Raw genomic sequence first — 17970 nt, forward strand, 5'->3', positions numbered from 1 at the left:
AGCGACATTGAGCGATTTCGTAACGAGTTAAATTCGGGACTGTAGCGACATTGAGCGATTCCGTAACGAGTCAAATTTGGGACTGTAGCGACATTGAGCGATTTCGTAACGAGTCAAATTCGGGACTGTAGCGACATTGAGCAATTCCGTAACGAGTCAAATTCGGGACTGTAGCGACATTGAGCAATTCCGTAACGAGTCAAATTCAGGACTGTAGCGACATTGAGCAATTTCGTAACGAGTTAAATTCGGGACTGTAGCCGACATTGAGCGATTTCGTAAGGAGTCAAATTCGGGACTGTAGCGACATTGAGCAATTCCGTAACGAGTCAAATTCGGGACTGTAGCGACATTGAGCAATTCCGTAACGAGTTAAATTCGGGACTGCAGCGATATTGCGCGATTTGGCTAGGATTCAAATTCGGGACTGTAGCGACATTGAGCAATTCCGTTACGAGTCAAATTGGGAACTTTACAGTGACATTGAGCGTTTTCGTTAGTAGTAAAACTTGAAACAAGCGATAATGACTAATTCCGCTCAAATTCAAACCAAGGAAGAGCAATAATTATCGCTAGGGGGTTGAACTCTGGACTAAAGCAACAGTGAGTGATTCTACACCAGTTGTAATATTACACGCAAGGAAGAGTTCCACTGTGAACTTTTAGAAAATGACGTAACGAAAATGAGTTTTTTTACTGGCTTAGAGTAATTTCCAATGATAAGTTCCTAGGCTTTTCGGTCCATCAATTAAACGTTCATTTTGTTGCAGTTCATTTGTAAGCCATTGAAGGTCCTGAGGTCGACCCCAGCATGATTTCCTTTTTTATTTTCGAACTTTCAATTTTAGAATTTAGAACAATTTGCTATAATGCTGTATAACGCATGGCAACAAGTATACTCTTTTTGTAATATGTCTTTTGAAAGGAATTATGAAAGTATTTCACAATGGTGTCAATATTTATAAAAAGTTACACTTGTTGATACACTTTATCTTTACTATAAATATTAATCAATGGAGTCATTTGTTCAGGATTCAAGGAGTTGAATATTGGCTCATATATTCAAAATTCTTCAACGGAGTGAATACTGGACATTGAATTTTTAGCTTGTAAGCTTAAATGCTAGCTATACAACTCAGTTGTTAAGAAATGAGTCAAATATTAACATCCTGGGCCCAGTTGTTCAAAAGATGATTAGCTTAATCAGTGATTAGCGAACATTTTAATTTTGGTGTATCTTTATACAGAGCCATTGAATTAGTTACAACTTTCCAGGTATCAAATATTTAATAGAGTAAATTTACATCCAAAATTACGAGTTTTTACCTTGTGTATTGACGAGATTATTAAAGGTTGAATAATGTTGTTAAACAGTGATTAAGCTAACTAACTTTTGAACAACTGGGCCCTGATCTTATGAGGTATTTCTTAGATCCGGGTAAGGTTATTCTGATATAGACGCCTGGTAAATATTCTCGTTGTTAACTCAATCAAATGGAGACTCCTGGTACAGATACTCATTGTTAACTCTATCAAATGTAGACTCCTGGAACAGATACTCATAGTTAACTCTATCAAATGTAGACTCCTGGTACAGATACTCATAGCTAACTCTATCAAATGTAGACTCCTGGTACAGATACTCATTATTAATTCTATCAAATGTAGACTCCTGGTACAGATCCTCATTATTAACTCTATCAAATGTAGACTCCTGGAACAGATACTCATAGTTAACTCTATCAAATGTAGACTCCCGGAACAGATACTCATTGTTAACTCTATCAAAGGTAGACTCCTGGTACAGATACTCATAGCTAACTCTATCAAATGTAGATTCCTGGTACAGATACTCATTGTTAACTCTATCAAAGGTAGACTCCTGGTACAGATACTCATAGCTAACTCTATCAAAGGTAGACTCCTGGTACAGATACTCATAGTTAACACTATCAAATGTAGACTCCTGGTACAGATACTCATTATTAACTCTATCAAATGTAGCCACCGGTACAGATACTCATAGTTAACTCTATCAAATGTAGACTCCCGGTCCAGATACTCATAGTTAACTCTATCATATGTAGACTCCTGGTACAGAACCTCGTTGTAAACTCTATCAAATGTAGACTCCTGGTGCAGATACTCATAGTTAACTCTATCATATGTAGACTCCTGGTACATAACCTCATTGTAAACTCTATCAAATGTAAACTCCTGGTACAGATACTCATAGTTAGCTCTATCAAATGTAGACTCCCGGTACAGATACTCATTGTTCTCCTGGTACAGAACCTCATTGTAACCTCTATCAAATGTAGACTCCTGGTACAGATACTCATAATTAACTCTATCAAATGTAGACTCCTGGTACAGATACTCATTGTTAACTCTATCATATGTAGACTCCTGGTACAGAACCTCATTGTAAACTCTATCAAATGTAGACTCCTGGTACAGATACTCATAGTTAACTCTATCAGATGTAGACTCCCGGTACAGATTATCATTGTTAACTCTATCAAATGTAGACTCCTGGTACAGATACTCATTGTTAACTCTATCAAATGTAGACTCACAGTACCAGGAGTCTACATTTGATAAAGTTTACAATGAGGTTCTGTACCAGGAGAACAATGAGTATCTGTACCGGGAGTCTACAGTTGATAGAGTTAACAATGAGTATCTGTCCCGGGAGTCTACATTTGATAGAGTTAATTATGAGTATCTGTACCAGGAGTCTACATATGATAGAGTTAACAATGAGTATCTGTATCGGGAGTCTACATTTGATAGAGTTAACTATCAAATGTAGACTCCTGGTACTGTGAGTCTACATTTGATAGAGTTAATTATGAGTATCTGTACCAGGAGTCTACATTTGATAGTTAACTCTATCAAATGTAGACTCCTGGTACAGATACTCATTGTTAACACTATCAAATGTAGACTCACAGTACAGATACTCATTGTTAACTCTATCAAATGTAGACTCCCGGAACAGATACTCATAGTTAACTGTATCAAATGTAGACTGGTACAGATACTCATTGTTAAATCTATCAAATGTAGACTCACAGTACAGCTACTCATTGTTAACTCTATAAAATGTAGACTCCTGCTACAGATACTCATTGTAAACTCTATCAAATGTAGCCTCCTGGTACAGATATTAATTGAACTAAATTAAGACTGCTGTAGACATACTCAAATGTTAACTCTGGGCACATCAAGTCATTGTTCACTCCTCTCTCCATGATAAATCAAAACAACACATGAAGATATTGGGATTGTTTCTTTTATTATTTCTGATACCTTATGTAAGCTTATTGTACTGGCAACATGAGATAACCAATACGTTAAAAGTATATTTAACTCTATCAAATGTAAAATCCTGGTACAGATACTCATTGTTAAATCTATCAAATGTAGAATCCTGGTACAGATACGTGCTGTTAACTCTATCAAATGTAAAATCCTGGTACAGATACGCATTGTTAACTCTATCATATGTAGACTCCCGGTACAGATACTCACAGTTAACTCTATCAAATATAGACTCCTGGTACAGGTACTCATAGTTAACTGTATCAAATGTAGACTGGTACAGATACTCATGGTTAACTCTATCAAATGTAGACTGGTACAGATACTCATAATTAACTCTATCAAATGTAAAATCCTGGTACAGATACCCATTGTTAACTCTATAAAATGTAGACTCCTGCTACAGATACTCATTGTAAACTCTATCAAATGGAGACTCCTGGTACAGAACCTCATTGTAAACTCTATCAAATGGAGACTCCTGGTACAGGTACTCATAGTTAACTCTATCATATGTGGACTCCCGGTACAGTTACTCATTGTTAACTATATCACATGTAGACTCCAGGTACAGATACTCATTGTAAACTCTATCAAATGTACACTCCCGGTACCGATACTCATAGTTAACTCTATCAAATATAGACTCCTGGTACAGGTACTCATAGTTAACTCTATCATATGTAGACTCCCGGTACAGTTATTCATTGAACTAAATTAAGACTTCTGGTCAGATATTCATAGAACTATATTAAGACTCCTGTAAACATACTCAAATGTTAACTCTGGGCACATCAAGTCATGGTTTACTCCTCTCTCCATGATAAATCGAAACAACACATGAAGATATTGGGATTGTTTCTTTTATTATTTCTGATACCTTATGTAAGCTTATTGTACTGGCAACATGAGATAACCAATACGTTAAAAGTATATTTAACTCTATCAAATATAGACTCCTGGTACAGGTACTCATAGTTAACTCTATCAGATGTAGACTCCCGGTACAGTTATTCATTGAACTAAATTAAGACGCCTGGTACAGTTATTCATTGAACTAAATTAAGACGCCTGGTACAGATATTCATAGAACTATATTAAGACTCCTGGTACAGGTACTCATAGTTAACTGTATCAAATGTAGACTCACAGTACCAGGAGTCTACATTAGATAGAGTTAACTATGCGTATCTGTACCGGGAGTCTACATTTGATAGATTTAACAATGAGTATCTGTCCCGGGAGTCTACATTTGATACAGTTAACTATGAGTATCTGTACCAGGATTTTACATTTGATAGAGTTAGCTATGAGTATCTGTACCAGGAGGCTACATTTGATAGAGCTAACAATGAGTATCTGTCCCAGGAGTCTACATTTGATACAGTTAACTATGAGTACCTGTACCAGGAGTCTATATTTGATAGAGTTAATTATGAGTATCTGTACCTGGAGTCTACATGTGATATAGTTAACAATGAGTAGCTGTACTGTGAGTCTACATTTGATAGTTAACTCTATCTAATGTAGACTCCTGGGTAGATATTCATTGAACTAAATTAAGACTCCTGGTACAGATATTCATAGAACTAAATTAAGACTCCTGGTCAGATATTCATAGAACTAAATTAAGACTCCTGTAGACATACTCAAATGTTAACTCTGGGCACATCAAGTCATTGTTCACTCCTCTCTCCATGATAAATCAAAACAACACATGAAGATATTGGGATTGTTTCTTTTATTATTTCTGATACCTTATGTAAGCTTATTGTACTGGCAACATGAGATAACCAATACGTTAAAAGTATATATAATAAGGTGTTGTAAATTGTCACAAAATATAGTTTTCTAGTGATATAATAGGAAACATTTTTACTGCAAAAGATGGACCAACCACAGAACAGAATAACTGAGGAGAAAAACATAAAACATGTACAAAATCTCTCCAATACATCAGAAATTATTATTATATCACTTATTATTGATAAAGACCCACCTTTATTGGTGCATAGGTAAGTAACAAACCTAAAATTGCAGATGAGAAAATCTGCATTTAAACCCTACATCAGATATTTCAGAGAAAATAAGACTCTCCTCTTATTTTATAAACTTTAGACCAAAAATGACAAATTTTTTTATGTATAAAACAAACATTTCTATTTATAAAAATATCCTTTACGTTGAAATGAACACAAATGTTAACAAAAAAGTTGCAATTAATTTCTTGCGCTGATATAAGCTGATATAACAATCAGTTTTAGACCAAAATTACTTATATTTCCATTTCATCATTCTTCAGAGAGCTGTAACGCGTTTAAATGTAGGTATGCAAATATTTTAGAGAAAACTATTTTCCAACATTGTTTTTTATTCAAAAGGAACATCTCACTATAGGGGACAACTATTCAACCAATAAAAAGGACAAACAAAAATTTATAGTAGCATTCTTTTTTACAATTAGGCAAACTATGTTTTTTCTTAAATTTGCATAATGCTCTTCAAATTTTAAGTAGCGTGAATTTATTTTTCATTTTTTTTAAAGCATAAAATCTTCTTTAACACTCATTTTAAAATGACATTTATCGGTAAACCTATTATAAATTGAAATTCAAACACAAAATTTTGCAGATTTAAACCCAGGGACTATCAACATGTCATCAAAACTCAGCTACTGTAAAGCTGTAGGTTCAATCACAAGCAGAGCTTTTTTGCAATGCTTAAATTTCAGATATTACCAGCAAATTTAGATATGTTTTTAAATAAATAGATTGATTCTAGATGTTTCCTTAATTCCATTATAAAGATCAGGAATGTCACAATGTCATGTTCCTTGTAAGTTTGATGAAACCTCGTCAGAATAAAAAAATATATAAATAAATTACATCATTTTGACATTTTTTCTAAGACTTAAAACTTAAAATTCAACTTTATCTAGATTTTCAGATTATTAAAATAGTTGTTTTTTCTTTTTTGCAATGTTTACATTTCAGATAAAACCAGCAAATTGAGATATGTTTTTATATAAATAGATTGATTCTAGATGTTTCCTTAAGTTGTTTTGCTCCTATCCAGTATTTTATTAACCCTTTCACCACTGTAGACCATAATGGACTCATCCAGATCACGGGAGAATCTACTTAAGTTGCATAGAGGTGGAAGGGTTAATTCCAATATAAAGATCAGGAATGTCACAATATTCCTTGTTAGTTTGATGACACCTCGTCAGAAAAATATATATAAATAAATTACATCATTTTGACATATTTTCTAAGACTTAAAGAGCCAAAATGTCTGGATTAACAAAATTCAACTTTATCTAGATTTTCAGATAATTAAAAATTTGTTGAACTAAGTAAGCATCCAACACTCATTTTATTTTAAGGGCATTCAATATGTCAGACATGGCTTGCTCTGATTATAAGGAAACGTTTGTAAACAATGAATATCAAAATAATGCAAATCATCTTACTGAATAAAAAACAAAGTGATCAATATACTCTTGTTCCCTTTTTTAAAATGTTAAGATTTTTCAAAAATAACAAACAGTTTCTGTGATTTAAGTTCGTAAGATTAAATGTCTTGCACAAACTTCGAAAAAAACCGAATCGGTATGAAGTAAAATTTTGTTTATGCCGAGACATAACCTTCATAACTCATTGTTAACTCTATCAAATGTAGACTCCCGGTACAGATACTCATAGGTAACTCTATCAAATGTAGACTCCCAGTACAGATACTCATAGTTAACTCTATCAAATGTAGATTCCCGGTACAGATACTCATAGTTAACTCTATAAAATGTAGACTCCCGGTACAGATACTCATAGGTAACTCTATCAAATGTAGACTCCCAGTACAGATCCTTATTTTTAACTCTATCATATGTAGACTCCTCCCGGTACAGATACTCATAGTTAACTCTATCAAATGAAGACTCCCAGTACAGATACTTATTTTTAACTCTATCATATGTAGACTCCCGGTACAGATACTCATTGTTAACTCTATCAAATGTAGACTCCCGGTACAGATACTCATAGTTAACTCTATCAAATGTAGACTCCCAGTACAGATACTTATTTTTAACTCTATCATATGTAGACTCCCGGTACAGTTATTCATTTTCAACTTTATCATGGTGCAGATTTTCATTAACTCAATCCTCTAAGTACAGATATTCATTTAATCGAATTCAGACTCCTGGTACAGATATTCATTTAATCGAATTCAGACTCCTGGTACAGATATTCATTTAATCGAATTCAGACTCCTGGTACAGATATTCAATAATTCAAATTTAGACTCTTGGTACAGATATTCATCGAACTAAATTAAGACTCCTGGTCAGATATTCATTGAACTAAATTAAGACTCCTGGTACAGATATTAATTGAACTAAATTAAGACGCCTGGTACAGATATTCATTGAACTAAATTAAGACTCCTGGTACAGATATTCATTGAACTAAATTAAGACTCCTGGTACAGATATTCATTGAACTAAATTAAGACTCCTGGTACAGATATTCATTGAACTAAATTAAGACTCCTGGTACAGATATTCATTGAACTAAATTAAGACTCCTGGTACAGATATTCATTGAACTAAATTAAGACTCCTGGTACAGATATTCATTGAACTAAATTAAGACTCCTGGTACAGATATTCATTGAACTAAATTAAGACTCCTGGTACAGATATTCATTGAACTAAATTAAGACTCCTGGTACAGATATTCATTGAACTAAATTAAGACTCCTGGTACAGATATTCATTGAACTAAATTAAGACTCCTGGTACAGATATTCATTGAACTAAATTAAGACTCCTGGTACAGATATTCATTGAACTAAATTAAGACTCCTGGTACAGATATTCATTGAACTAAATTAAGACTCCTGGTACAGATATTCATTGAACTAAATTAAGACTCCTGGTCAGATATTCATTGAACTAAATTAAGACTCCTGGTACAGATATTCATTGAACTAAATTAAGATTCCTGGTCAGATATTCATTGAACTAAATTAAGACTCCTGGTACAGATATTAATTGAACTAAATTAAGACGCCTGGTACAGATATTCATTGAACTAAATTAAGACTCCTGGTACAGATATTCATTTAACTAAATTAAGACTCCTGGTACAGATATTCATTGAACTAAATTAAGACTCCTGGTCAGATATTCAATGAACTAACTTAAGACTCCTGGTCAGATATTCATTAAACTAAATTAATACTCCTGGTAATGATATTCATTGAACTAAATTAAGACTCCTGTAGACATACTCAAATGTTAACTCAAGTCATTGTTCACTCCTCTCTCCATGATAAATCAAAACAACACATGAAGATATTGGGATTGTTTTTTTTTATTATTTCTGATACCTTATGTAAGCTTATTGTACTGGCAACATGAGATAACCAATACGTTAAAAGTATATATAATAAGGTGTTGTAAATTGTCACAAATGTAGTTTTCTAGTGATATAATACGAAACATTTTTACTGCAAAAGATGGACCAAACCACGTAACAGAATAACTGAGGAGAAAAACATAAAACATGTACAAAATCTCTCCAATACATCAGACAAGAGGGAGGGCAACAGGTACAACCTCGGCCCTGGCCCTCCCCTATCCCTGTTCTCTACTATTTGGCGGGTTCCACTTATTATTGATCAAGACCCACCTTTATTGGTGCATAGGTAAGTAACAAACCTAAAATTGCAGATGAGAAACTTGCATTTAAACCCTACAACAGATATTTCAGAGAAAATAAGACTCTCCTCTTATTTTATAAACTTTAGACCAAAAATGACAATTTTTTTTATGTATAAAACAAACATTTCTATTTATAAAAATATCCTTTACGTTGAAATGAACACAAATGTTAACAAAAAAGTTGCAATTAATTTCTTGCGCTGATATAAGCTGATATAACAATCAGTTTTAGACCAAAATTACTTATATTTCCATTTCATCATTCTTCAGAGAGCTGTAACGCGTTTAAATGTAGGTATGCAAATATTTTAGAGAAAAACTATTTTCCAACATTGTTTTTTATTCAAAAGGAACATCTCACTATAGGGGACAACCATTCAACCAATAAAAAGGACAAACAAAAATTTGTAGAAGCATTTTTGTTTTACAATAATTAGGCCAACCATGTTTTTTAACATTTTTGCTTAATGCATTTCATAATTCTATTCAAATTTTAAGTAGCGTGAATTCATTTTCAATTTTTTTAAAGCATGAAATCTTCTTTAAAACTCATTTTAAAATGACATTTATTGGTAAACCTAATATAAATTAAAATTCAAACACAAAATTTTGCCGATTTAAACCGCGGAACTATCAACATTTTGTCATCGAACCTCTGCTACTGTGAAGCAGTAGCTGAATCACAAGCAGAGCTTTTTTGCAATGTTTAAATTTCAGATATTACCAACAAATTTAGACATGTTTTTAAATAAATAGATTGATTCTAGATGTTTCCTTAATTCCAATATAAAGATCAGGAATGTCACAATGTCATGTTCCTTGTAAGTTTGATGAAACCTCGTCAGAATAAAAAAATATATAAATAAATTACATCATTTTGACATATTTTCTGAGACTTAAAGATCTAAAGTGTCTGGATTAACAAAATTCAACTTTATCTAGATTTTCAGATTATTAAAACAATTTTTTTTTTCTTTTTTGCAATGTTTACATTTCAGATTTTACCTGCAAATTTAGATTTGTTTATAAATAAATAGATTGATTCTAGATGTTTCCTTAAGTTGTTTTGCTCCTATCCGGTATTTTGTTAACCCTTTCACCACTGTAGACCATAATGGACTCATCCAGATCACGGGAGAGTCTACTAAAGTTGCATAGAGGTGGAAGGGTTAATTCCAATATAAAGATCAGGAATGTCACAATATTCCTTGTTAGTTTGATGAAACCTCGTCAGAAAAATATATATAAATAAATTACATCATTTTGACATATTTTCTAAGACTTAAAGAGCCAAAATGTCTGGATTAACAAAATTCAACTTTATCTAGATTTTCAGATAATTAAAAATTTGTTGAACTAAGTAAGCATCCAACACTCATTTGTTTAAGGGCATTAACTATGTCAGACATGGCTTGCTCTGATTATAAGGAAACGTTTGTAAACAATGAATATCAAAATAATGCAAATCATCTTACTAAATAAAAACAAAGTGATCAATATACTCTTGTTCCCTTTTTTAAAATGTTAAGATTTTTCAAAAATAACACACAGTTTCTGTGATTTAAGTTCGTAAGATTAAATGTCTTGCACAAACTTCGAAAAAAACGAATCGGTATGAAGTAAAATTTTGTTTATGCCGAGACATAACCTGTATATAAATAAGATAAATAGATTTTGACATATGTGCAGCAGTACGAAGGATTTCACATGAATGCTTAGAAAGTCCCTCAAAGTATGTACCAACCCATCCCTCTATCTATCTACTGGTAACGGTACGGAGTTGATATGGATGTATCTTAGGAGAAAAATCTAAAATCTTTCAACATGACATGGTGCAGAGATATATGGCTAACTAAAGGTGTGAAAAAATATACATTTTATATAATTTCAACTTTAAAAACAATCTATTATCCTGCATAATTTGATATAAGTTGCAGTAAGTGTCTAGACTATATCTACCGATCAGTGATAAGTCTACTAATATATTCTACCATGTTATCTTCATAATATACTTTACAGGTATCGGCAACGTGATAAAGATGTTCTGATAAAAGTGATCAAATAGTCCTTTACTAATAATCGCTAACATTGTATCATTTGCGTAGTCATACAGAATTTTGAGAACACCATACGATTTTTATTCATTATTTACACAAACATTCATACATTTTCTTTAACATAATATTTACGACAAAAAAAGCATTGAGAAAATACAGTGCCATGATTTTGTGTTCCAAGTCATGATTCATTCCATATTCTAACTGCCACAGATCATTAATCTTTCACTGACTGTCATAATTCATGATTTGTTAGATTATCACAAATCATTGTTTACCATTCAGTTCAAATCACGATAAATTTACCAACTGTCATAAATCGTGATTTGTTAGATTATCACAAATCATTGTTTACCATTCAGTTCAAATCACGATAAATTTACCAATCGCCATAAATCATGATTTGTAAGATTATCACAAATCATTGTTTACCATTCAGTTCAAATAACGATAAATTAACCAATTGTCATAAATCATGATTTGTTTAATTTTCATCAAGAATCACATTCTGTTTACGATCACAAATCATGATTTCTTTGTTCATCAATCTTAATAAATACTGTATATGTAAAAATACAGTCAAATATTCACCCTTTGCCAGTGAACTCCATCTTCGCCGAGTGTAAATTTCACCCTTGACATGTAATTACTATATATTGTATGTTGTGCTTAACATCAACTGCCATGATAAATTCGCCCTCAATGGGGAGGGCGAGAAAGGGGATTGTTAAACTGCAGTGAAAATATCCGGGTTTACAGTAAATATTTTATCAAAGAACATCAAAACGACGACTCCTTATAACTGGTCTTTACCAATCATGTTTGCCAATGGCTACAATCATGATTTGTACACAAATTCTCAGAATCATAAACATGAATGGCACTGTATAACTTGAGGTCCCTTCAGCTCAAAATGGTCAGTCATGATAGCATCTAAAGGCTGCATTATGAATGGTCCGAATGTGACCATGGGAAATCCCAATATTTATTTATTTTGTTTAAACAACAGGATCATGCAAAGCTTTCAACACAAATAATGGCACAATGTTTAACAGGTCACTGTCTCTCCAAAGTTTCCGATTAATTTAATATAAAACTTCAAATTAAAAAGATACCTTGAGCTACTATTGAACTTAGAGGGCCTGTATACGTATCGCTCACATGGATATTAAAGCAATCCTGGCAAATTATACCCAAAGTAGGGGGCCTACACCTACTTTTATAAAATGCTGAGTCAATGCTCCAGACCAATATTGGTCAAAATCTACAGAGCCATTTTAGACAAGTAGACCTTTTAAAGGAAAAGTTGAAGTGGCAATGGATGTAAAATGGACACTACACCATGTTATAAGCTCACATGGTTCTGTGAGCTAAATATGCTGATTTTTTTTCTTCTTCATATTTTGGCTTATTCTTGTACACAATCAGTTATGTGAAACTGCATTGATATTTTTTTAATCAAAATCTCAATATGTCAGCTTTTGCCATTTTTGTGTGAAACATCCTTTGTCCATCGGAACCACATTTGAGGCCCTATGATAAACACATGACCCAATATGACAGTTTTAAATGAATGGCAATCTGTTTTCTTTCAAACACAATGTACAGTGTCTAAATTGTTCTCATCAAATGCAACGTACAATGTCTAAAATATCTTCTTGAAAACAATTTACCATCTTTAAGACTCTGTATAAAATCTTTTCAAAAACAATGAAAAACAGTGTAAACTGACAATTTGATCACAAACTTGTGGCCTGTTTATAGCTATAACAAAGTAAAATCACGCTTTAGATACAAGATGTACATATTGGACCCTGCCTCGTTTAGTCGCCTGCTGTTCAAAATATGAAACACACAACATAGTAACATAAATAAGTCATCATATAAATTCACATCTTTGCAATGAACGACTAATATACAATAGCAATATTTATTTTTTTATCAAGTAACAGTATATATATAAATAATGAAACAATTTAACAAATACGTATATACATATATATTTTTAAAAGTTTGTTATGTCGAAGTGATTGCAAAAGCATCCGTCATCAACTTTCATACAATCTGTCAAGCCTGAATGCCAAATATCAAAACTTGTGGTACCATATCACCATAGGAAATATGCCCTGTATCATATCACGGAATTAGATGTTATCTAAGTCCGTGATCATGTTCACATTCGCAAAGTCCATATTCCATGTTCAACTCAATATGTGATGATTTCAAACATTCAAGTCTTGGTGATTTTTTAAACTTTGGTATTTATTTTTATACAATCCTTATGCATGATGTTAAAATTTACACAGCACCAATCATCTGAATCCTTTAAATGTTTTTCATTCGTACGGACCCTTTGAATGTTTGTCATTAGTCTAGATCCCTTGAATATTTGTCATTAGTCTGAATCTTTGCCAAAAGTCTTGATCCTTTAAATGTTTGCCATTAGACTTTAGTCTGAATCTTTTGAATATTTGCCATAAGTCTGGATCCTTTAAATGTTTGCCATTATACTTAAGTCTGAATATTTTTAATTTTTGCCATAAGTCTGGATCCTTTAAATGTTTGCCATTAGTATGAATTCTTTTGAATCTTTGCCATTATTTTGGATACTTTAAAAGTTTGTTATTATTCTGGATCCTTCAAATGTTTGTTTTGGGTAAGATCTTTCATCATGAGGTTGTGGCTTCACCTCAAACCTATATAAATATACTGCAAAACCTTTACATAATTTAAAAAGAGCCAACTCAATACCACCAAATTAACATATTACAATGTCCCTTTTCCTATTCATAATGGCAGTATGTCACAAGGTTTCACTGTTGTGCGATGGTAACCAACAAGTGCTAAGGCGAATATCATTCAAATTTTTCTTTTCAAAAATATGAAACATCAGAGTTGTTTTCCTAAATCACCATTCTTTAGACATATATTATTTCACATCAAAATGAATTTTAATAAGATTGTATGGCAGTTATGGAAATTGTTCAGCAAATAGTCTGTGCATCCATCAAGTGATAAAGAATATAAGTGTTAATCTGAGACTTAATTGTAACAGTTTTAAACGTAAAAATCTTGAGATTAAATCAAATATCTGGTCATTTTAATCTCTTTTTTTTATTAATCTATGGCAGCATATTAAAAATGGTTATACATTTTGAACAAAGTGTTAAATGATTTGTTGTAGTTTTCACATAACAAGGGCTCATCAATTTGCACTGAAAAAAAAAGATTGTCAAAGAAAACGAAAGAAAACCCCCAAAACAAACAACATTTGGTAAAATAACTTAACAACTAATATCTAAACCATGAACTGACTGCAGTAAGATTGTCTCACATCACACCTTATTGCAGGCTCGTTATCCACAAACAAATTACACTTATCAAATACAACATTCCACTCACTGGGATGCATAAAGAATTGGTGGCGAGAAAAAAAATCCACCATTTCCAATATTGTTGTCTATACAGAATGAAGACATAGAAAAGGGTACAGACTAAATACATACATGCTTATTATGGGATGTATCAAGTAACCTTGACCTATTGACCTCTCTCTCACTAAACTCCTCAGAAAAGACACTCCATGTAATTTTGTGACCGCAAATGCAAGAACACATAAATTAAGATTTATTGTTGCAGAGACGGCAAGAGAGAAAGAAAGAGTAATCTCCCCTTGGTCATGGTCCCTCCTTATGAGATGAGATGAACATCACTTTCATGATTCAAGACTCGTACTAAATGAGAATTAATCTCCCAATACAGAGCATTATATAAAAACAGTTCAAGTTTTTGGCTCCAGCATAAAGGGATTAACTTTGGGCCGTCATCTCTGAAGCCCACATTTGATAAATATTTATGAACTACATTGTGTATCGTCAATATTTGATCGGTAAAATAACAATTAACGTGCATCTCTGTGAGTGTACGACAGACACACTATCTACAAGTACAAACTACTGGGGAGGGGGCTATAGACGTTCATCATATCACATTCTAGTTTGATAATTAGTTTAAAAAGTATTGAGATTCTTGACGAGCACTATTCCTGATAAACCAATAAATTAGTGACATTTTCAATTGAGTCCATGGTCAAATCTTTTACCCTGCAGTTATGTCTTTTTTTGAAGTCTTTCTGAAGTTTGATTTTTGTATCCTCTAATTGATGGAAGATCTGGTCCACGATTCAGAATCATCAGTTTAAACAAGTAAAGCTATTCAGTATAGCAGGGAGAATGGTGAATTTCTTCCACAATTATATCATTGTAGACCACAGGTAATACCGAAGTAGGTCTTATGAATAAGTGAGACGCCAAGAGGTCCTAAAGAATATCTTCCTTCAACACTAAATATATCACAACATCACTCTGAGACAGACAAGGCCAACTAAATGGCTACACTATTATAATTCAGACTTGAAAAAAACAGATGAAAATGCAAAAGGAGGATAAAAAGTTCAATACTGTAGCATATCTTCCAACTTTTACTCCTTTTTTTTGTAGCAACAGTTTTTCTATTTTTTAAATGTCTTTACCTTCCTTCAATAAGCTGAAGCTTCTTTTTGTGGTCTTAATCATTGTCTTGGTACTAAGCCTTTCTTCTTATGACCTCCACCTTTGTCTGATGATCTTAATCTTTCTCTATTGACCTTATACTTCCTTTAGCGATCTTAACTTTTCACTAATGACCTTCCTAATGAATTAAATGTACCTTTAGTGACCTTAACCTTCCTCTTGTGACATTAACCTTTCTCTTGTGACCTTAACCTTCCTCTTGTGACCTAAACCATCCTCTTGTGACCTTAACCTTCCTCTTGTGACATAAACCTTCTTCTTGTGACCTTAAACTTCCTCTTGTGACCTTAACCTTCCTCTTGTGACCTTAACCATCCTCTTGTGACCTTAAACTTCCTCTTGTGACCTTAACCTTCCTCTGTGACCTTAACCTTCCTCTTGTGACCTTAACCATCCTCTTGTGACCTTAACCTTCCTCTAATGACCTTAACCTTCCTCTAATGACCTTAACCTTCCTCTAGTGACCTTAACCTTCCTCTAGTGACCTTATCGGGTTTTTTAGTGATACAAAACTTTCTCTGCAGACCATGACATTCCTTTTGTAATCAAAACCTTTTCTGTAACGACCTTGGCCTTTTCCTTCAGAGACTTTCATCTTTCTCTAGTGACCTTCACCTTTTTTCTAGTGACATTAACATTTTTCTAAATAACCAATGGTCCCCTTTCTAACATAGTCAGTATACATAAAACCACCTCTAAGCTGTTACAAGTCTTCTCTATGTAGCTAAATGTGGCATTATATTTTGTGCTCCAATATTTTATATGGTACAACCATAAAATCAGCTGTTTAACTCTGACTACAGAATTCATAATATCAGTTTAATAAAGCCTATTAGCATCAAGCTTTAAGGGAGAGAATCCATTCACTTTTCTTTGTGTGGTTGCCATATTTCATGTACATTCATACCAGAACAGTTATAAGTTACTGGTCTTATTAGGCAGTTTGAAATAATTCATATTAACATATTCCAAGCAATATGTTGACGAAAAAAAACCTGCATACTGTGAAATCACTAATTTACATGTTTATAATTTTGTTGATTTCTTGGGTGCTCTTCATTCCCCCAATTCAGAGGTCCACAAAGTAATTACAGGTTTGACATAAAGCTATTATCCGTATTAGTGGATAATCCACAAATTCATGTACTCGTATAAGGGTGGTTTTTTTGGAGGAAACCACGAAATTTGGGCCCAACAAAAATATCTGATTTCAAAGTAACAAATATCCTGACCTGCAGAGCAGTGGATAAACTTCCGGTTCTATAATGAAGAGGCCATGGACTAAATAAACACCTGCATCAAAACTTTGTGAAGATGAAAATTATCAAAAAAGATTTTTGTATATAACAACTCTGTGTCAGTTAAATGCCAACTTGGAACTCTTTGTTGTTGGAGATACAAAACCAAGTGCTGGGACTCTCTTACCTTAAATTGAATTAAAAAAAAAATATGTGTCTGCAAATGATGAAATTGAACATGAACATGATTTTTGAAAAAAATATTGTAGACTACAAATCTGCTTATGAACAATCGGATTATGATATTAAATCTAATCTTTTAACCTCTCTACGAAGACAACCGGTCTATTATGAATACAAAGAATCTACTCCCATCATTGGCACAGACACATGACACTATATAGGGCAAGTTAATGTTCAATAACAAATCTCCTGTTGTCTGATCAGGGAAAAAGGCAAAAATATGACGCGTTTCGGTCGTAAATGATATCAATTCTACGGATGAGACTGATGAGACATGAGAAGTGCGATGAGAGTAATGATGAAGGTGTAGGTAGGTGGCTCCGACTCTCACATCCTCTACTTCTTTTCTTGTGTACACGACGGGGAATGGTCCTCTTTACTCATCGCCAACTTTTTCATCTGTCGGATGACAGCTGTAGCGTTATAGGCTTGCTGAAGAGAAGAACAAAAACTTCAAGTTAGAACAGTTACCATCACAAATATAGGTTAGAAATACAATTGTAGCTATAAATTAACACATTTGATTTGGTTACTCAAGGTCAAACAATCCCGGATTTTTAGGGTTTTTTTCAGGTGAAGAATAAATTCAAACAAGTTAATTAAGATTACTACGGTAAGTATGACTAGTTATAAAGACAGGTGTAGCTGAAGACAGGGAGCCTCTCATTTAGGTTTGACTGTAGTTATAGTCTGGGAGCCTCTCATTTAGGTTTGACTGTAGCTATAGACATGGAGCCTCTCAGGCAGGTTTGACTGTAGTTATAGACAGGGAGCCTTTTGACTGTAGCTATAGACATGGAGCCTCT

The 17970-nt window shown here is 33.2% G+C and overlaps 1 protein-coding gene across 2 annotated transcripts in view; it reads right to left on the reverse strand.

The window, feature by feature from the left end:
• Positions 1-5049: 5049 nt before the first annotated feature.
• The window catches only part of LOC110442509 (calcium/calmodulin-dependent protein kinase type 1-like), a 115647-nt gene continuing 102726 nt past the window's right edge, over positions 5050-17970 (reverse strand). Inside the window, exons 10-11 of one of the 2 annotated variants that reach the window (XM_021486154.1) lie at positions 9024-17596; positions 5050-5326 (exon numbers count right to left, since the gene is read on the reverse strand). In XM_021486154.1, coding sequence (XP_021341829.1) covers positions 17501-17596 — 96 coding nt within the window. In that variant the 3' untranslated portion in view covers positions 5050-5326; positions 9024-17500. Of the gene's footprint in view, positions 6975-9023; positions 17597-17970 lie in introns of both variants that reach the window. The other variant, XM_021486153.1, reaches the window with a different exon arrangement.

Source organism: Mizuhopecten yessoensis, unplaced genomic scaffold, assembly GCF_002113885.1.
Source record: "Mizuhopecten yessoensis strain PY_sf001 unplaced genomic scaffold, ASM211388v2 scaffold716273, whole genome shotgun sequence".
Classification (NCBI taxonomy): domain Eukaryota; kingdom Metazoa; phylum Mollusca; class Bivalvia; order Pectinida; family Pectinidae; genus Mizuhopecten; species Mizuhopecten yessoensis.